This window comes from Ictalurus punctatus, chromosome 17 (assembly GCF_001660625.3).
Source record: "Ictalurus punctatus breed USDA103 chromosome 17, Coco_2.0, whole genome shotgun sequence".
Classification (NCBI taxonomy): Eukaryota; Metazoa; Chordata; class Actinopteri; order Siluriformes; family Ictaluridae; genus Ictalurus; species Ictalurus punctatus.
Genome location: NC_030432.2, coordinates 17553395 through 17573944, shown reverse-complemented (window position 1 = coordinate 17573944; position 20550 = coordinate 17553395). Strand labels below are relative to the sequence as shown.

Sequence of the window (20550 nt, the reverse complement as noted above, 5' to 3'; positions counted from 1 at the left end):
AATATTTTTTTCCAAAATGGTTTATTTACAGTGTAAACACATTCATATCCATTTGCAGACACAAAATAAATACACAGTGTATTGATTTGCAATAATAAACATGATTGTGTGCTTAAGTGCACTGATCTTGGTCACAGTAGATCAGTCTTCATGGAATTTTTCCAGCATCATGTCAACCTCACTGGGAAAAAAACCCAAACAAATTTACATATAACTACATTTTAGATGGTATAGAGACCTACATCTAGAACAATGTTTATAGATGTATTCATTACCAAATAATATATAAAATATATTTTCTCACCAGAGCTGCTCTTTCACCCACTTTCTCTGCTGCCTGAGAACTAAGAGTAAGGGATCGTCTTCAAATTCCAGCCCATCCGAGTCTGTATTAGGACACAAAATTTGGGATAACAAATAAAAAGTTGTTGTGCATGTAGTAACTTCTAATCTAAAATGGAGGTTGCGTTCATATTACCTGTATTATAGCGAGACATTATTTGAGAAACAGTTTATGCATGTATAAAAGTTTATACATTTTATTTAAAAAAACAACAACCCAAAACCCATGTATTTATTTACCTGAAGAGATCCTGAAGAGACATATGAAAATCAAATAAAGTTAACCCTTGATAACCCCATAGGTGTGATACCTGGAGCCTACCCCAGGGAGCATGGGGAACAAGGCTGGGTACACCCTGGACGGGGCGCCAATCCATCGCAGGGCACAATCACATACACACAAACACACTACGGACACTTTGGACATGCCAATCAGCCTACCATGCGTGTCTTTGGACTGGGCGAGGAAACCGGAGTACCCGGAGGAAACCCCCGCAGCACATTTATAATTTAAAACAACTTAAACAATAGGAACAGCTTCAGAGTCCTGAGTTCTATCCTGAGCTCAGGTTACTGTCTGGCTTGGAGTTTCCCCATGTTGCCCCTGTGTTTGTGTGGGTTTCCTTCAGAGTCTCTTATTTCCTCCCACCTCCCAAAAACATGCCAGTAGGTGGACCAACAACACTAAAGTGCACCGTAGAGTGTATGAGTGTGTGCCTGATGCAGTGTATTCACACCCAGTGTTCCCAGGATAGGCTCCAGATCCAGAATAAAGCCCACTGAAGATGAATAAATGAACGACAGCTTACTTTCAATCTTCCTTAACGATTTCTACCTACATTATTGAGCCTTTTGCCTTTAACGATCTTATTTTGTGTGTTTTATTTCCTTTTGTTATTTTTTTGACTTGACGTTGTGTTTATTATGAGTAAGTTTGTTTATATGTTGTAATATTTTTTTTTTCCTAATGGAGCCATTTATGTCGTACTATAATCTATAAATTGTGTTATTGTACTAGAGTATTTGCGTGCCTACTACAGCAATACAAAAACAGCTTAAGGTGCCTGCATTGCAAAACTGTTATTTAAAGAATGGTGCTGTCCGCTGTAACAGGTGGAGGCTAAAACTGTTAAACTGTGCTCACTGTTGACCTTACACACACACACACACACACACACACACACACACGTCACGAAACCAAAAGGAGCTGAGGGTTCATAATCGTAACTTTCTCACCTTGTGCCTCCTGCATCAGCTGACCTATGACCTCACTTGGTTGGGATGAGCGTTGAGGGGGCGGTGCAGGGGAATGAGGATGGGCTGGAGGGGTGTATATGGGAGAGGTGGAGGAGCGTGGGGTGCTAGGTTGGACTGGTGAATCAGCACCGAGAAACAACACCTCGGAAACAACCTTGTAGGGCAATGTGAGATATACACGGACAATTTAAAAAAAAAACCTGACAAATGAGAAATTACAGAGAAAGTCAAGGATAATATACTAATGTAAAAAACATTTTAACAAACTTCTCATCAACTTCTCTGTGTTTTCAAAACACATCAAAATGGAAACTCAATATTGCAAAGCTGTATTCTGTTGTACGTTGTCATTGCTGGTACCACATGTAGTGTGTCCCAGAAGTCCTGCTTCATAGAAGAAAAAAACAAAAACAAAGAAAAAAAAAACCCAGGAAAACAAAAGCTTACACGGGACTTGCTCAAAAAGTCTAGAATTTTTCAATTCCTAGGAGTAGAATTATTTGGATACATAATGGTCTGTAAAAATATAAAAAGATCCATTTGTGATGATGAAGAGGACACACTGACCTGGCCGAGAGTGTTGTGTATCGGTGAGGGTGAATCTCGTGGACGAACGCCTTGCGTTGATCTCTGACTCTTTCTGTGTCCTGCGTTCTCTTTGTTTTCAGAGCGAACCTTTTGTTGACCCCTAGCGTGAGCGTCTCTGGCCTTGACAATGTGCCGATTTCTCTCAACCACATCTCCATCCCTCACATACCTGCAAAAACAAACCTCTCCACATCAGTCTGTACAATACAACCAGAACTGATAGAAAGCACATGCTGCATGCAGCCTACATATTCATTATTCTGTACACTGAGACTAGCAGAAAAGCCTTTTTTCATACAGTACTGTGCAAAAGTTTAGGCAGCCTATTTAGTTTTAGATTTTTTATTTTATGACTTCTACATTATCCCAAACATTAGTTTTCTAACAAAATTAAATGTTACAGAAAAATGTTTGTATGTCAGAAAAGAAAGCAGCATATTATATAAGAGACACTTTTCAGGCAAAAAAACCACAATGAAGGCTTCTGGATATTGCTACAAAAATAAGAAACAAGTGTGACAGTCAAAGTCTCCAGAAGAACCGTGTCTGGTTCTGCAACATCTCAATAAAACTTACAGCTCACTTCCTACTACAGGTGCAGCTAAAAAATTTGAATATCATGGAAAAGTTCTGTTTTTTTGTAATTTAATTCAAAAAGTGAATTAAATGATTTCATATATTCTAGAGTCATTACATATAAAAAGTGACATATTTCAAGCCTTTTTTTGTTTTAATCTTGATTACGGCTTACAGCTCATGGAAATCAAAAATCCAGTATCTCAAAATATTAGAATAAAGAATTTATAATACAGAAATTTCGACCTGAGAAGAGCTCTAATCAGATAATTAACTCAAAACACCTGCAAATGTTTCCTGAGCCTTTAATCTCTCAGTCTGGTTCAGTACACAACCACAATCATGGGGAAGATGAAAGTAAATTTTGCATTTCATTTGGAAATCAAGGTCCCAGAGTCTGGAGGAAGAGTGGAGAGGAACAGAATCCAAGCTGCTTGAAGTCCAGCGTGAAGTTTCCACAGTCAGTGATGATTTGGGGTGCCATGTCATCTGCTGGTGATTGGCCAGCCAACTCACCTGATCTGAATCTGAGACACCAGACCCAACAATACAGACGAGCTGAAGGCCGCCATCAAAGCAACCTGGGCTTACAGAACACCTCAGCAGTGCCACAGGCTGATTTCCTCCATGCCACACCGCATTGATGCAGTAATTCGTACAAAAGGAGCCCAGACCAAGTACTGAGTGCATAAATTAACATATTTTTCAGAAGGTCGACATTTCTGTATTATAAATTCTTTATTCTAATATTTTTGTGCAAAAGGCACATTTGCAAAAGACACATTTCTTTGCATGTGCCTTTTGCACTATACTGTATTTCACATACACTTCTGTGCAAGTCCTAGGAGTGTAAATCTTCTAAAAGAATGTAAGTTTCCCTCTCGTTTCTGATTTATATTCAAGACAGCTGTTGCTCATGAAAGTCAAATCTGCCTAAACCCTTAAAAGTCAAAGGCACAAGAACCCTCAACCAATTTTTGTTTCATCGTTGACTTTATAGAAGTATAAAAAGTATGGAAATAAAACACTTGGGGTGTGCTGTTACAGAAAACTAATCAACGATGGGCTGGTGTGAAGTGGTGTTACAGTTACCACCCTGAAGTTGATTATTATCCAGTAACAGCACACACCAAAGTGTTTTTATTCCTCTTATGCACAGCATTACAAGTTCATATTTCAAGAATTATTTTTTTTAAATATCGAGAACAATACAAAAAAGTAACCATTTAATACCCAAGCCCATAGAAAATCCAAATATGGACAGAAATTCAACTGTTTGGTTTTTTTTTATTGCTAAAATAAACCACCTCATTGGCTTAAACGCACAATGTCTGTATGCAATAAGAAAATAGTATTCCAGATATCATGGGTATTGAAAATTGGTAATGATCATCATCATGGGTAATGATATCCCTAATTTCTCCATTTTGGAGAAATTAGGGATTTTGCTGGCAGTTTGTAAGCATACGTATACATCGTGGCATATATTGTGTACAATAGAAGTATCTTCAAATACTGTGATATGATCTCAATTTTTTTCTCCGCAAAATAAAACCTTAAAAAAAGAAACACAAAAACAAACAAACAAACAAACAAACCTGTCTGATTTCTTCTTTCGGGTAAATGGCACTGAATTTTTCTTGCCCCGTTCCCCCTCCACTCTACTGTTGGTCTGCATGCCCCCTCGTCCCTGGCAGCCATCTGTCTCTGAACTCTCAGCAGGTTGTGGAGATGGGGATGGAGAAGAGGAATACTGCTGCTTACTGCACAGTTCCTGTGAGCTCTCTGAAGAGCAGATCTGTCCTCTGAGACAGGGCTGAGGGAAGGAATGGGCTGTCTGAGGCTGCTTAGGGCCCTTCTCTCTGTCACACGGAGGAACTGAAACCAAGTGGCTCTGAGTGATGGACTCAACCTTGGTGTTTATGCTGGATGCAGGGTGGACTTGGATGGCTGAGGACGGCACTGGTTCAGGGACCGGACAGGAGGTAGGAGTGCTTACGCTGCCAGTCGCCTCCATGGGTGCGGATGTAAAAGGGAGTCCAGGCTATGTTTTTGAGGGGAAAAAAAAGCGATTGTAGCAATGACAGAGCAATTATAATATCATAACTGAATTTGAATTTGTTTATTTACTTGCAATGCCAGCCTGCTCAGTAAGGGCTGATGAAGAGCTGAACTATGGTAGGAGGTGTGACTCCATTGTCTGGCTTGTTCCATCTTTCTCCTCAAGCGCCACTGAAACAAGATGTCATCCTCAGTCCGAGGTTGTGACCCCAACCTTGCAGTGGCAGCAGGAAGTAAGGATTTGGGTGTTATCACTAGTGGAAGGACAGAATGAATACAGTGAGCCGAGCTTAGATAAAAATCCACTTTAATGGATATTATAAATAAATATGTAAAATTAGATCATTTTAAAAATTCAGTACATCAGAAAATCTACATACAACTCATTTTCTGTGGGATTTTAATTCATCCAAAATGATTCATTTATTATTTATATTTACAAGCCTGGCACAAAATCATCTCCATAGTTTGTGCAATTCTTAAATAAGCATTAATTTATACAAGGCAGCTATTATTAAGTAAGAAAATGAAAAACCACACAGTGAACACTTTGAATAAAGATTGTGTGAAAAATAAGTGTTGCTATGTAGTACTATATGTACTTACATTTGGCTGTATCTATCAAGCTGGGAACTATGGGCTTTCGGATCGGCTCATCAACACTAACCGGAGAGGAGAAGTCAGAGCAGCCCAGGCCTTCAGAACTGATGGGAACGCCGCTGGAGCCACTGCACAGTGAGTGCTCACTGAGAGGAGAGGGAAAAGAAAGAAAGAAAGAAAGAAAGAAAGAAAGAAAGAAAGAAAGAAAGAAAGAAAGAAAGGAAGAAAGAAAGGAAAAAAACCCCAAACAAAACACACCACACAAACACACACATCATCTTATGCTTGTAAATAACCAGGATCATGGTATTTCATACATGCAGGCTACTGTGATGGAAACAATGCTTTCAGTTCTGTCAGTCAGATATCTCTCAAACATTAAACATTGGCCTTAATATTATTCCATCCATCTATGTTCTGTACCTCTTATCCTACAGAGTCATGGGGAGCCTGGAGCCTATCCAAGGGAACTCAAGGTACAAAGCAGAGAACACCTTGGACAGGGTGCAAACCCATCGCAGGACACAATAACACACGTTCACATACTACGGACAAATTGGAAACGCCAGTCAACCTACAACGCATGCCTTGGGCTGGGGGAGGAAACTGGAGTACCCAGAGGAAACCCCCGAAGCACGAACATGCAAACTCCGAACACACAGCTTTGTATGCTGGAAGCTCGGGTTGCGTAAGTAAATAAAAAAAATCTCAGGGTATTGTTTGGTACCTCCTCTGCAGAAGTTTTCTGGCTCTCTCCTGAAGCTGAAGGATTTCTGGCTCTCCTTGCTCACAGTGTGAGGAATCAGATAAGGCCTGGAACACAGCAAGCACAACATTCGAGTTTATATTTGCTAGAAGCTTTTAACGAGCACGTATTTTTCTCAGTACTGCCATGCAGGTGATTTATTTCAAGTCTTGAGCCTGTATGCTTAGCTGGACTTTGCCTGAAAAAGGTATCAGACTGTTTGCTGCTGAGGAACAGCCGACTGGAATAGAAACTTCACAAAGTCTTCTGCAGTGCTAAAACTTAGATCAATGCGACATTAAATATATATATATATATATATATATATATATATATATATATATATATATATATATATATATATATATATATAGAGAGAGAGAGAGAGAGAGAGAGAGAGAGAGAGAGAGAGAGAGAGGCATTTCATATAAAAACAATATCCCTTTGTGAGACTGTTCCAAGACCAGATTATTCTGTATGCATTTTGACTTCCAAAAAGAATGTTTTAAAATTCCCAAACGCTAGGGTTAACGTTAGTGCTTCACTTTCTCAAACAAAACAACACAAATGTGGTAGAGGAGCAATCCTAAATTGCATAACTGGTTGCACTCGGTGCTGTCTACGAAGAATTCATAAATATACACCGTGACACTGAACACCAACAGCACGAGGTGCGAGTGCAGCGAGCCGAGGAGAGAAGCTCTTCTTCCTTTAATGCCAAGGCATTTGACTGATAAACCACAGAGCTGAATTCTAAACACAGTATGTGCCAAAACGTTTTAGGTCCTACAAACAAAGGACATGTAAGGCAGATGTGTTTCAGATTAGGACCACTAAGAGGCAACATTTAGCCACCAGTCTCATCCAAACATGCCTGAAAACCTTTAATATTACTTAAAAAAAATAAATAAAAAAAAATCAACTGCAAATCAAATGAAGAGACAAATACAAAATCTAAAATATGCAATAGATGAGGAATAAAAAGCCTTTAAATATACAATATAAAGAGTATCTCTAACTTCAGAGACATGGCTACTGGGGTGCCAACACTGCTGACAAGAAAATCCTTGCAGACAGAGAAATTATTACTCGAGCATATACTGGTGGATGGGTCAAGTCCATGTCAACACCATAAATGTTGAAATCTTTAGTAACTAGATAACTTAGATAACTGTACTGTTATTTAAATGTCATCTACAGAAATGCTTGTGTTTATAAGCAAACAGCTTATGACCAGAGTATATAAGCTTACTTATACTGTTACTAAATGAACAGAAGTACATATGATGTGAGAGAGTTGTAACAAAACTTTTAAAACATTGTTTATTTTAAATATCTAGTAATTAATTACTCTTTGCATTGAAGTACTCAACTACAAAATAACTTTAAATGTCCATCACTTATTACTACACAACTATTAATAATTTGAAAGATTCAGTAATGATCTTACAAGCGCACTCAAGTCAAGCAAGCCTCTAGTGGGAGAAAGCGAAGTGTCTGCTTGATGTCTGAGCAGGTCTTGCACGCTGCCTGTGCCATCATTTCTACACTCAAATGATCCTGTAAAAAGAGTAAAGAAATCCAACAAACCAACTTAGATCCATATCCAACAGTTTTTAGCTCACTCAATCAATACTTAATTTTAATTCAGAGTACATGAAATCCTTGCAGGATGGATTTTAATTCTTCTTTATCATGGTGCCTTTGACATTTAAAAAAAAAATAAAAAATTCTACATACAGACAAAAGAATTCTGCATAAGTGGACTAGAGAGCCCAAAAGAAGTTGAGCACTATAGCCAAAAACTCACGAGTTTGCATGATTAAACTGTCCAAAAAATAAAACCCTGAAAAATTGTAAGGAAATGACATTTGTATGTTGTTGGGGACTGACCAGTGCTTTTCACTGTAACACACCTCCAAAGCATTCCTTAGATGTCCGAGTTGGAGTCAAGCTGGATGGTTGTGAAGGATTTGAGGACATCCACCAAAACGGCTGATCATCTGCTCCATCGACTGCCAACTTCTGTCTCTCTCCACGACTTTGTGGCCTTCCATAACGGAAACGCTCAATGTACCTAGCAGAGATTTTCAAACAAAACAGTAATATTCTAAAGCAGAAATCACTTAACTCATCTCAAAGAGCTTTTATTTATTTAAAAAAAAAGTGTTATTGAGCATTACAGTTTGTTTATCAATAGAAGATACACGGTTATTTTAAAAGGCAAAATGAATATCCCCAGTAGGAGGCAGCTTAATGATATTAGTTACAAACAGTACTATACAGAACCTGATGGACCCCCCCCCCCCCCCCCCCAAAAAAAAAAAACCCAAAAACTGTCACTAATGCATAAATCATATTTGTAATGCAGGGTTCTCAATCATATCTCGTACTTTGCCAGCACTGAAGGCTCCTGCATTCGACTGGTCAGTGCGTGTTGTGGACGTGGATGTTGAACATCAGTGCTGGAAGTAGAAGAACTCTGATCGGTAGAGGGCCAGGATTCAGAGAAGATCTGCTGCCCTGTTACAGATGGAGGAGGACAGAGAAGGACATGGTGCGAGCCTTCAAGGAAGCGCTGGTCCTCTGGGCTAAGAGAAGCAGTGTGAGGAGGAGACTCTGGAGGACTGGCTGACTGTGTAAACCGGACAGGGCTCAGTGCCTGGACACAACATGAAGAACGCTTCAAATTATCATCATTTTGACCCTGGTGACTGCAAATCACTTCCGATTTCTCGCTTTCTTTTCTCAAACGAGTTCTCTCACCAGCTTTTTCTGCTGTTTGGGGATCTTCTTAGCTCTAGACGGACTGTAATGGCTTTTATCTCGCCGGGGTTCACGAGGAAAGGGATTCTTTTTGGTGAAAACAGCCTCACTAAAACAAGAATTACAGTTATTAATCAGTAGATTTTAAAACGTCTTGACATTTATCCCCAATCCACAGGTAACAAATAGAGCTTTATTTGTATCTCACCTTGATTTCATGATCCAGGGTTAACTTCTAAGGCCTTCTGTACGTGCAAATGTATCTATTATTAAAGAGTTAGCTAGTTGAAATAAATCACTATTACTAGTGTTAACTATTATTTAATTGAGTAGGATGTTAATAGCGAATTGGTAATAATTCTATGCCCACGAACTTCAGCTCATTACAAACCGCCCACTTTAGCTGAAAGTAAACACTGCCTAACGTTAATATTACACTGAGCTCTGTATGCAAGCACCGAGTGTGTTACTAAGCACAACAACGACAAGCTGGAAAAACCGAAGAGAAAACGCACAAATATAGGTTAAAATATAAGTATCTATCAAATACCAGAGATTATACAGACTTTATCTTTACATTTATTTAACTAAAGTTAAAATAAAACGAAACTTCTTCTTATTCAAAAGAAAAAGAAAATTGCTAACCTTTTGCTGTAAGTTGAAATCTGTTTACACCATATAAGTGGTCCTCTAGCGACCAATCCGGTGTTGTAGCGGATGACGGACAGATATTTCACCCTATAAAATTAAAGGACGGTCAACAGCGTTGACCAATGACGAAAAGGAAATTTACTTGCGCGCGGAAGAGGAAAGTCAAGTGAACTGAAAATAGATTATAGCCGATGTAGCTAAGTGCTAAAGTCTCTGGCTGTTTCTTATTTAGTTAGATAATGTAAGTGATTTTTTAAACATTTATTATTCGATAATATACATCCTGTGAAGTTTACATTACTGATGCCTTCAACGGAAATGTAGCGAATATGTTGGTATGAGTATATAATTTAATATAGCTAGCTCGCTAGTTAGCGAACATCAGCTGTTAGGTTAGCTGCTAGCTAGCAGGTTATGTACAGTGTGTATAAGCTAGTCAGCTGTTTTGTTATTCACTCGGATAGGCTTATGTAAACTTTTGAAATGTATTTATATCATTTACGCTCATTATAGCACAAACAGAACAGCTTAGTTGGTTACTTAGTTATTGTTTAGCCAGTAAATTAAGTGTATTTCTCTTCAGTTAGATAGTGTGAGTTAAAGACTAATCATTAAGCAGTTTAAACACTGTGACTTAACTAGCAAGCTTTCATTCTTTTACAGACTATGATGTTGTGTAATGTTTGGTATGATCATCAATTGCATTATTAACGTCTGGAATATAAACTATATGACCGGCTGTGTTGATCAAGAAAAAGTGTGTGCTAAAAAATTCTCTCGTTTTCCTAATATTTCTACACATTTATATCACGTGTCTGGTGTAATTTATCATTTGTCAGATAGGTATAATGCAATTTTTTTTTTTTACCCCTAGCAAGCAAATGATTCATCAGGACGTTTGTGATTATAAACCTATTGTGCTTCCAAACTGAAGACGCAACATACCGTCTAAATCCTGTAAATGTGATTTAGAAAGATCTCTGTATTTAACATCTTGGTGCACTTGGGCTAATCCATGCTTCTACTTAACCACTGTGATTTTTTATTTGTTTGTTTGTTTGTTTGTATCTAGCAGGATCAGCTAATGGACTCGGAGGTGAGTATTTGCTGAACGAGGACAAGTCTGCAGTCAAAATGCTTCACATGAAAGTTAAGATGGAGAAACCAGGTAAGGAGCAATGAGACCGAGCATCTCTTTCTCATGTGTTTAATATGTTATGTGTAAGACTCGTACTGGATTTTTATTCAGTGTCCTCAATGACACATTAAGACGTCTGCCGTGTCCGGTTTTCTGTTGAAGATACTGAGGGTGCTGTTGCCCGAAGTCGTCTGGATGCAGTGCTGCAAGGTCTGGTGGAGAAAAGTGACAGTGAGAGGTCAGTTTGAGAGTAACTGCTTTACTTTGTTGTTGGTTTTTTTTTTTATTATTGTTAGAGGGGCAAACAAACAAACAAGCATGCATGGGCATTCTTTGTGACAATTTTATAAACAGGTACATTTTAACTGTCATAATAACTAAGAAGGGGGCGCATGGTGGATTAGTGGTGAGCACGCTCGCGTCACACCTCCAGCATTGGGGGCTCGATTCACACCGTGGAACTGTGTGTGGAGTTTGCATGTCCTCCCGGGCTGCCGGGGTTTCCTCCGGGTACTCCGGTTTCCTCCCCCAGTCCAAAGACATGCATGGAAGGCAGATTGGCATTTCCAAAATGTATGAATGTATATGTGATTGTGTCCTGTGATGGTAGGTATGGAAAGGTTTTAGGGCAACCTAAAGTAACCTGCTTCCATCCAGATTCCATCCCATCTTTACTTCTGAGAGACTCTGCTTCTGTAAGATACTCTTTTTATACCCAATCATGTTACTGACCTGTTGCCAATTAACCTAATTAGTTGCTAAATGTTCTCCCAGCTGTATCTTTTTAGTAACACTTAGTTTTCCAGCCTTAAGTTGACCCTGTCCCAAGACATGTTGTGGCCATCAAATTCAAAATTACCTATTTTTTTTCCTTAAAACTGTACATTTCCTCAGTTTAAACATTTGATATGTTTTCTACATTTTATTGTGAATAATATATGGGTTTGAGATTTGCAAATCATCGCAATCTGTTTCTATTTATGTTTTACAGTGTCCCAACTTTTTTGGAATTGGGGTTTTATTTTAAATATATGAAAATACTTATAATATGTAGTAAGCTTATGATCTCCATTATTAAATGATAGCAGTGTATATGATGATGATGATGATGATGATGATTTCTGGCTTTTATGTATTTAATTTAAAATGAAATTGAACTGAATTGTTGCTCTTGCTTATCTTACTTGTAGTAATGAAATTATTTTTTACTGCAGGAAGTGGGCTTTTCTTACAATTGACTGTAGTACCAGCTCTCTAATCATCTTTGTTCTCTTTTCCTTCCTGTGCAGAGATCAGAATGAGGATGATTCGGGAAAAATGGTCGCAGACTCCATGAGCAAGTACGTCCTTCTGCTGCTTCTTTTACACAACACAATCAAGTGTTTTATTCAAACATTTATTCATGCTGAATACATAACTGCAAAATTTAACTCCTCATCCATGATGTTGACTTGGATAGGGGAACACAGGGTGAGTTGTTCTACTTTGCAGTCTGGCTGTTGTGTCTCTTGAGTCTACGCTGAAAATAACCATATCTATCTTCTATATCTACCGAAAGCTCAGTGTTCTGCATCAACCGAATAGAACATTGTGAAATGATTTCATTAGTGCGATATTATCATTTAAGTTTTGAAAACGGGCTAACTTCTTAAAACGTCCTCTGGTTTGACCAGGCCTTTTAGAATAATGTGTTGATGAATGTGGACAGACGAATCAAAGATAGAGTTGTTTGGCCTGAGTAACAGCAGACATGTTTGGCACAGACCAAAGACAACTTCTCAGGAGAAGCACCTCATACTAACTGTGAAGCATGGTGGTGGAAATGTTATGGTTTGGGTCACTTTGCTGCCTCAGGGACTGGACAGCTTGCAATCATTGATGCAACTATGAATTCTGCATCATATCAGAGAGTGCTTGAAGGTAATGTGAGGCTATCTGTCCGAAAGTTGAAGTTGAACCGAAAGTGGACCTTTCAAAAGGATAATGATCCCAAGCACACTAGCAAATCCACCAAGGAATGGCTCAAAAATAAGAAACTGAGGGTTATGGAATGGCCTAGTCAAAACCCGGATTTGAATCTCATTGAAATGTTGTGGATTTGAAACGAGCATTAAACCCTCAAACATCTTGCAACTTGAAGAATATTGCATGGAAGAGTGGTCAAAATTGCCAGTGTCAGGGGGCAATACTAGCTCCTGAGGCCAAGGGTGTACTTACTTTTTTCACAGAACATCACATCTATTGATATTTGTGTTGAATAAATGATTGAAAAAGCTAATTTTCCTTGTGGTTTTGTTTAAGTATATCAGCTTCATTAATAGGCACTGTTTAAAAAAATGATCAAATATGCTTGTCCAAATATGTCAAAAAAGACAACAATTTCCGTAGGGTGTACTTATTTTTTCACATGACTGTAAGTGAACATTACAATGAGATCTGCATGGCGCATACAGTATATCAAACTGTCAAAAAAACATACATGTCCTGATGTCATTGCCTCACCTTAGCCAATCACATGTTATTATTGTGAGTTTGTAACACAATATGCCTTTTAAGTATCTGTTTTATGTAAAATAAACATGTTCAAAGTGCTTCTGTGATACGGATGAAGCATTTCTATATGTATCATCAAATATTTAATAGCTAGTCCGTGCAGTTCTCAGTACAGTGTTTTGCCATTCAATAACTTTCCAACTATCTTGCAGTGAGGGTTACTGTGTGCTAATAGGACCCCCTGGTGGAAAAGGATGAAAAATCACATTAAACCTTCTGTATCATTTCAGTCTTGATGCCTTTTTATTTATTTATTTTTTTTTCTGTGAAGAGGAAAGTATATCAGTAGCTCTTGCAATACTTTCTGATTTTTTTTTTATTTATAGGGACTTATCCCCTTCCTCTCTTGGGAAAAGGTAAGAAAATCCTCATTGTATCTTGTTGTTGTTGTTTTTTTTGTTTTTTTTTGCAAACAGTCCGTGCTACCATATGCCTCTTGGCATTTTCTTAGTTAGAGATTAAACTAATGTCATCATCTTCAGCATTTATAGTTTGACATTCATCATTTACTTTTAGAGTAAGAAAAAGCGGAAATGCACCTCCAGTGAAAATGAATGAAGATCACAGCAAAAACATTCTAGAAAAACCATGGATTCTTGTGTGCTGTATGTTAGATCGTATTGTGAGGCTGTAAACCATAGTCACTTTGTGTTAAGAAATGTAATATATTGTATGAATGTTATATTTCGGGCTGGATTTCTTTTTTTTCTTTTAAACTTTTTTTGCGCCACAGGCCGTCTTCACGCTTTGCACAACACCGAAGAAAGAAGCGCAAAGAGATGGAGGACGGTTTAACTGAGACTAACCAGCACAAACAAAGTAAGAATCCTATTTTAAAACGCGTCCGTTATTCCTTTCTGAAAGTGTTTTTGAAGTTGTCACATTTAATTAATGTAATATATTAAAGTAAATCTTTCAAGATAGTGGACAAAACTAACTATTATTCATTTTTAATGCATATAATTTTTTTTCTATTTAGGCAGTTGGGGAAACTACTTAAATTTCCTCTAGCATTTCCTCTATATTTTTTTTAATAATATTACGGCATCCCATATTTTTAAGCTCAGAATATCACTAATTGCAGATGTCATTAATTTTTATTATTATTATTATTATTATTATTATTATTATTATTTTGTGTTTAATCTCCTGAAGGCTATCAATGATTCTGGACTAGTCTGTAATGTCATAGTTGTATAATTTAAACCTTAACTTGTGGCATTTAATCCTGACCTGGGTGTCTGATTGTTTTCATCAGACTCGTACATCATCAAGCTGTTTGATCGCAGTGTGGATTTGGCGCAGTTCAGTAGCAACACTCCACTCTACCCCATCTGCAGATCGTGGATGAGGAACAACCCCACAGTACGAGAGAGAGCAATGTCCAGTCCACCTCACCCCATGGCAGAGGAGGAGGTCAGATCCATCACGCTGCTTCCATCTCCTCTGTATTGTAGTTCTACAAACAATGGGCTTCATTCGTCAGTCTTTTAGTAAAGTAGTTTTGTAAATGTTTTTGTAAGTGAAACTGAACAGAATTTTTTTTTCAAATTGACAAAAGTTTCAGGAAAAGGCTGGATTTGTTCATACTAGCGTGCATAAGTTGATGAATATGAATTACCTGTTCAATGACCAGACATGTGCACGGCACAGCTGATTTGCATTTGGTGACGCCCACAAAACTCCATAAAAGGCAAAGCTCACAGAGCAGTAATGACCAGCAAAAAGCAAAACTAGACTTTCTCAAAGGTAGAGATGAAAGTTATGACTCGTGCCTGTTTAAAAAAATATATATATATATATATATATATATATATATATATATATATATATATATATATATATTTTAAGCATCCGGAGCCAAATTACAGAAAAGGTGAACACAGCCATAAATAAGTGCTATGATGGACAATTTTGAGTGTTTGTCTGCTCATGTTTTAGAGAGAATGCAATGCTAAATTGATTGTTTTCGGCATCTCTTTCAGGTGTCAGACATGCTGAACGGAAAAGTTCAAAATATATACCACCTTCCACCTCCTGGATCTTGCCCTGTTAATGAGTCTGGTGATCCAGTCAACTTAAGAATTCCACCCACAGAGAAACCCACTATAAGCCAGGTGAGGTCGCGAGGCAAATCACTTCTGAGGAATGCTATGTATACCATTGGTATTCTTAAGACCATATTTCATACTTGCTCCTTGTTTAATTTAAATTATATATTAATGTTTTTAATGTATATAATGTCAAGCTATAACTTGACTAAAGTTTTCATCGCAGGAAAGAAACTGGTGGGTTGCAAAGTTGAAATGATAGTTGTTTTTTTTTATTCCATTAACTGTAGCTGCTCTTTTTTGTGTGTGGATGTTCCACAACATTAAACATTACTGTAATTGGATAGAAAGTGATGAATGACTGAATAAAAAAAATTTAATCATTGGCAAATTGCTGCGATACAAGCTGCATAAAACACTGTTGCTGTAATGGGAAAATAATCCATTTAGTGATGACAGCAGCCCACCGCGTCATTGATTTTTTTTTCCTTTTTTTTTTTTTTTCTTTCCACCTCCTGTAACAGCATGTCCCGTTGTGTTTTGATCCTTACATAATATCTTTCTTTAGTCCACAGACACAGCATCAGGAGCCTCTTCTCTCATGTTCAATCACATGAAACGCTGGAAGAAAATTAGACAGAAGTAAGAGTCTTAAGCGTTGAAAACAGTAGCTTAACAAGTAGTTAATGTTTTCATGCAAAGTTCAAGAAATATTAGATGATTTTAATAAAAGGTATAATGTATGTTTTTCCATTTAGATGGAAAGAGGCTTCTAATAAGAACCAGCTGCGCTACAGCGAGAGCATTAAGGTCCTGAAAGAGATGTACGAGCGCTAGCTCATCCTCATCCCCTGCATCAGGAGACAGTTATGGACTTCCATATGCAACTTCATAGAAACGAGTTTCAGATGGAAGAATGGACTGATAATTGTGTAGTTGCCTGCACATGTTATTTTATTATTTGTTAATAAACAAATATTTGGTAAGTCAGTGATGTTAGTATGGCCTGCACTCCAGTAGCAAAAGCACAGGTGTGATGTATTTTCAGTTTCTATCTATGTGATGCAGGTCAGTGGAGTGACTGAATACATATTTCTGATGAATGCATGTTTGTTCTACAATTTGGTAATGACAAAAGAAGATAATTTGTGAACAAAATAAACGTTCGCTTTTTCCATTCATCCTTCCTGAAACACATCATTTGTGCTCAGATAGAGTTGAAAAAATGTTTGTTTTTAAGGGTGCATGGATTTTACAGCCACTGAAGACTTACTTTTGTCCCAAGAGCTTATTTGAAGGCTCTTTTTGATCTGAACACAAGTGGACAGCATTAAGTACAGGTGCGAATGTGGTTAAATGCATCCATTCACTCAAACCAGTTGTGGGATTGATCTGGAATGCATTTAACTACATCATGTTTGTAGTATCCCAATCTATTTATATTTATAGTTCCTCCTCAACTGCCTACGTGTGCTTTCGTTCTGCTCACTTTCTTCTTAGTTCATATAAACACAGAATTTTTGTAACAAAATGAAGCACAATGTGAGAATTGATCTAAACCCTAACATATAGTATCATTTGTAGGTGGTGCAACCATGGCATCTGTTGCATTACCTCTTAGAATAAAAGCTCTAGATGTTAGATGCATCGGTGAACATTAAATCATTTGATAGCGTGAAAGAGGGTCTATAATGCCATTTTACATATAAACTGTGCAATCAGATATTAGGGGTCGTACAGCAGCCTTGTTGCAGAGGGAGCTAATGGCCTTACACAGAGGTCTGACAGTGATAGCTTGCTGGGAATTAACCTCTAGGGTCTGATTTCCCTCACCCAGATTAAACCTAAGCCTAGACTAAAAGGAACTTCCTGCTTCTCTCCCTATTGTCGTGGCCAAAAAGGCTTGATTTTGCTGCAGCTTTTTTTAAAAAAATTTGCGACTTGCTGAATTTACTCAACTTTGATGCACGTGAATCAAAAAGGGCTTTGACTGAAGGCGTGTTGTGGTGATGTCACATGACGTGTCTTGGCAGAAAACTGGAAAATCTGCTGTAATTTTGAAAACTTGCAAGTTCCACAGAATATTGTGAAGTTTGCTTAATTTTGCATTAAATTCTGTGATTGCAAAATCCTGGAGGGACTGCTTAACTATTCTGTAACTTATAATATATTGTTTACACTCTTACAATGGCTTAAATGAAAAGTAAAAAATCAAATGCCCATCTCTTGGTCTTAAAAAAAATAAAATAAAAATAATTCTGGTTTTGGCCAACAGGTGTTGCTGTTCTAAATTAAACGTATTATGGCAATATTCTTTGAGCTTGTTTGGGTCTGTATTTTCTAACATAGGAGTCCTATATTTTACAGCATTTACAAAAAAAAAAAAAAAAAAAAAAAACATTAGTCTGTCAAAAAATTCCTAAGCATGTCTGCAAGCTACTTTTATCAAAAATGTACTCTCTCTTATCAAGATTTCAGATGATCTCAGAAGTTAGCATTACTAGCACAACTGTCTGAAGTGCCTAGTATATAAGTTCTCCCACTGCTGTGACCTTCACATCACACTTGTTTTTATGTAGGCTTAAATATATTGGAACCAATAAAATGGTTCCCTTCAGTTTTTGATATACAGAATGATTATTGGTGCCTAAAACACAAGACAAAGTCTTGAACAGATTGCCTCTTAAACATTTTTTTATTAGGAATTCGTTTACAAGCATCTGATGGAAAGTAACCTCAGCTGTTGACAAGGCCGTGGATGCTCAAACACAGGGACACACGGTACGGAGATCCTCCTGGTCACCATGAAGTTGCTGGAGGTCTAATTCATGGCAACGGTCTGCTCAATCCAGCTACGCAGGTACGAGACACGGGCATAGACAGCAGGGGCATACACGTTGCAGTTGGTTGTTCCCCATGACACGATTCCGACCTGATACCATACACCGCTGCTCTCGCAGACCAGAGGGCCGCCAGAGTCACCCTGCACATATCACCCACACCAAACACATGGGAAGTTTGAAAACATGACATTGCTCAAATTATACAGTGCATGAACTACTAGGCTATGTTGTTATACTGAGTATAAAAACACTGAATTGTCTTACAGAATTCATTCTTTTTCATATAGAAGTATTTCTGTGGATGCCCATGTTAAGTCTCAAACAAGTCACATGAACACAGTGGTTCCAGGGAGGTAAGTTTTCTAGCTATTCTGGGTGTCTGGTTCAGCTCACCTGGCAAGAGGAGACGCCAGAGGCTCCGGCACAAATCATAGAATCGTAGATCCTGTTGCCCCAGTACTGCTGGCATTGTGCTAAACTCAGTATGGGCAGAACGGTCTGCTGCAGAATACTGGGACTTGCTAAAGAAGACACGTTATAGAGAGTATAAGAAATCATCAGAGCATGTGCAGTAAGTGAGTGAAATTATTATTTTTTAAAAGTTCTATTAAGCTTCTCACTATCTACTTTGCCTCCTGCTTGTCTCAGCACCTTTTATTTAACTGTCTACTAACCAGATAGTATAATGCTTATACTTATAATGCTTATAACCAGATAATATAATCGTCAGCAAATCTGAGAAGGTGACCAATGGTAATGCACGAATTGCCAGATTAAAGGGAGACTATTCGGAAAGCAATAGTATGATAAAGTGAAAATTAAAATCTCATTTAGTTTTTTCTAGTCTCGTAGTCATGCCGGCTCACACATTACATTAGAAGGGTGATTTGCAGAATTGTGAATCAATTGTAAAGTTCTAGAAAAATCATATGTTTTATTGTTTAAGTAACCATTTAGAATCTGACAGAAATAACTGTTGATCAGTTGTTGAATTTTTGTAATACCTCATTTTGTTAAGTATTTTGGTGTGAAACTCTACACAGTGGTGAATTTGAAGATAGCAGTGCCTTATGTCTTCAGAGTTTCCTCAATGTTGACATGGCACTGTATGCAGTGTTTGCCCAATAACCTCTGGAGAGGATAAATCAGCCTAAAATTTGGTGTTTTCTGCTGATGTGTCCGACACTCAGATGCCATAACCAGAAGTTATCACCAGATATCTATAGCCTGCACGCTAGGTATTGCACTCACATGTGAATGCTGTTTTGCCCCAGCCGGTGGTTACACAGCGTGTGCCAACAGGAACATTAGAAGAGGCCAAGCACACTGGAGACACACGGTTGGTCAACTGAGCTGGAGAGGAGAGCTTCAGCAGAGTGAAGTCATTGTTGAAGTTCTGACTGTTGTAGTAAGGGTGGGTGATGGCCTGTGAAAATTTGAAATACATAAATTAGGTTTGGACATATTCAACCATGGGCGTCGTAATGGGGGTGAAGATCAGGACAAGGGCCCCTGGTCTGACAGGGGGCCCAGCAGAACCCCATACTTTCCTGTATGATTTTGGTATTTAAATGGCCTCTTTGCACAATAATCTATTAAGAAACAGGCTATAATGAATGCCCTCAGACTGTGCCAAGTGCATGTGTGTGTCCCCTTAGGACTGTTGTGGATTATTCAGAAATGCGGCACTTCACAGTCGTGAGTCATTATAAGCATCAGTTAGATGGCAAGAGATGGTGCAGACAACATCAGGATACCAAAAGAGGAAAGAGCAAGACAGGGAAGACAGCTAGTCACCCAGTTAGTTTTTTAAAAAGTGATTTATGTTCCCTGTTTTGTGCTATGATTCTGAAGCTAGCCCGTATGAAGCTGATAGAATTTCTATTTTATGTTAATTCTATCAGTTACTCCCCCTGATGTTTATGCTTGGAAGTTGGAACACAATATCTCCAAGAATGTATGTTTTTCCACACAATCGAGCAATACTAACGGAGCACTGCGCTTCAAAAAGGACGGAAAAACATGAAGTGACAATAAAATTAGTCCAGTGTTGTATATATTCAAGCTTTCCAAAGCTTTGCAACAGCTTTCTGTGAGGAATCGATCGAAATGTAATGTAATCATATAAATCTGCTTTAATTGTCCCGAGTGAGTTTATGAGAGAAGTGTTCTAATGATGCCTGATTCGAGAGTGAATCATTGGTTTGAGTCGGTTCATTTCAGTGAATCGGAGATTCCTGTTGATAAAACCTGTCTGAATGATTCATTCACAAATAGAACCGATTTGATTCTCAAGTTCAACTCACTGATTCAATGATCCTGTCACTGTTTAGCTCATTTCCACATTTCTTTCTAAAGCTGCTGATGTGTGAAACTTAT

The 20550-nt window shown here is 38.0% G+C and overlaps 3 protein-coding genes across 10 annotated transcripts in view; 1 reads left to right on the top strand and 2 right to left on the bottom strand.

Annotated features, from left to right (window-relative positions):
- Window positions 1-12: 12 nt before the first annotated feature.
- Window positions 13-9644, bottom strand: proser3 (proline and serine rich 3). Of its 3 annotated transcripts, none has more exons than XM_017490473.3 (14): window positions 9581-9644; window positions 9144-9180; window positions 8936-9044; window positions 8563-8831; window positions 8086-8246; window positions 7620-7729; window positions 6152-6237; window positions 5431-5570; window positions 4894-5078; window positions 4362-4807; window positions 2167-2356; window positions 1579-1753; window positions 305-386; window positions 13-181 (listed from the first exon to the last, which is right to left on the bottom strand). In XM_017490473.3, the coding sequence occupies exons 2-14, from the start codon at window positions 9152-9154 to the stop codon at window positions 142-144; spliced, it is 2004 nt and encodes a 667-aa protein (XP_017345962.1). In that variant the 5' UTR covers window positions 9155-9180; window positions 9581-9644; the 3' UTR covers window positions 13-141. The 3 variants fall into 3 exon arrangements, with proteins under 3 accessions (XP_017345962.1, XP_017345961.1, XP_017345960.1); XM_017490472.3 differs by having other exon boundaries at window positions 9144-9198; window positions 9581-9641; XM_017490471.1 differs by having other exon boundaries at window positions 9144-9589.
- A 54-nt stretch (window positions 9645-9698) lies between these two features.
- lin37 (lin-37 DREAM MuvB core complex component) lies at window positions 9699-16509 on the top strand. 6 transcript variants are annotated; one of them, XM_017490114.2, is made up of 10 exons: window positions 9699-9921; window positions 10662-10754; window positions 10887-10962; window positions 12014-12064; window positions 13604-13633; window positions 14011-14096; window positions 14536-14693; window positions 15263-15394; window positions 15897-15970; window positions 16087-16509. In XM_017490114.2, the coding sequence occupies exons 2-10, from the start codon at window positions 10721-10723 to the stop codon at window positions 16163-16165; spliced, it is 720 nt and encodes a 239-aa protein (XP_017345603.1). In that variant the 5' UTR covers window positions 9699-9921; window positions 10662-10720; the 3' UTR covers window positions 16166-16509.
- Window positions 16510-18004: 1495 nt separating this feature from the next.
- The window catches only part of LOC108277669 (chymotrypsin-like protease CTRL-1), a 4277-nt gene continuing 1731 nt past the window's right edge, over window positions 18005-20550 (bottom strand). The window contains exons 5-7 of the mRNA XM_017490470.2: window positions 19423-19597; window positions 18565-18692; window positions 18005-18311 (exon numbers count right to left, since the gene is read on the bottom strand). Coding sequence (XP_017345959.1) covers window positions 18150-18311; window positions 18565-18692; window positions 19423-19597 — 465 coding nt within the window. The 3' untranslated portion in view covers window positions 18005-18149. The remainder of the gene's footprint in view (window positions 18312-18564; window positions 18693-19422; window positions 19598-20550) is intronic.

Excerpts from the sequence above, each read along its gene's own strand:
- lin37 (XM_017490114.2), top strand. The coding sequence starts at position 10,721 with ATGCTTCACATGAAAGTTAAGATGGAGAAACCAG. Across the intron at positions 13,634-14,010 it reads CCTTCCTCTCTTGGGAAAAG|GCCGTCTTCACGCTTTGCAC; the intron begins GTAAGAAAATCC and ends TTTGCGCCACAG. Across the intron at positions 14,694-15,262 it reads ACCCCATGGCAGAGGAGGAG|GTGTCAGACATGCTGAACGG; the intron begins GTCAGATCCATC and ends CATCTCTTTCAG.
- proser3 (XM_017490473.3), bottom strand. Across the intron at positions 7,730-8,085 it reads ATCTAAGGAATGCTTTGGAG|GATCATTTGAGTGTAGAAAT; the intron begins GTGTGTTACAGT and ends CTCTTTTTACAG. Across the intron at positions 182-304 it reads TGGGTGAAAGAGCAGCTCTG|TGAGGTTGACATGATGCTGG; the intron begins GTGAGAAAATAT and ends TTTTTTTCCCAG.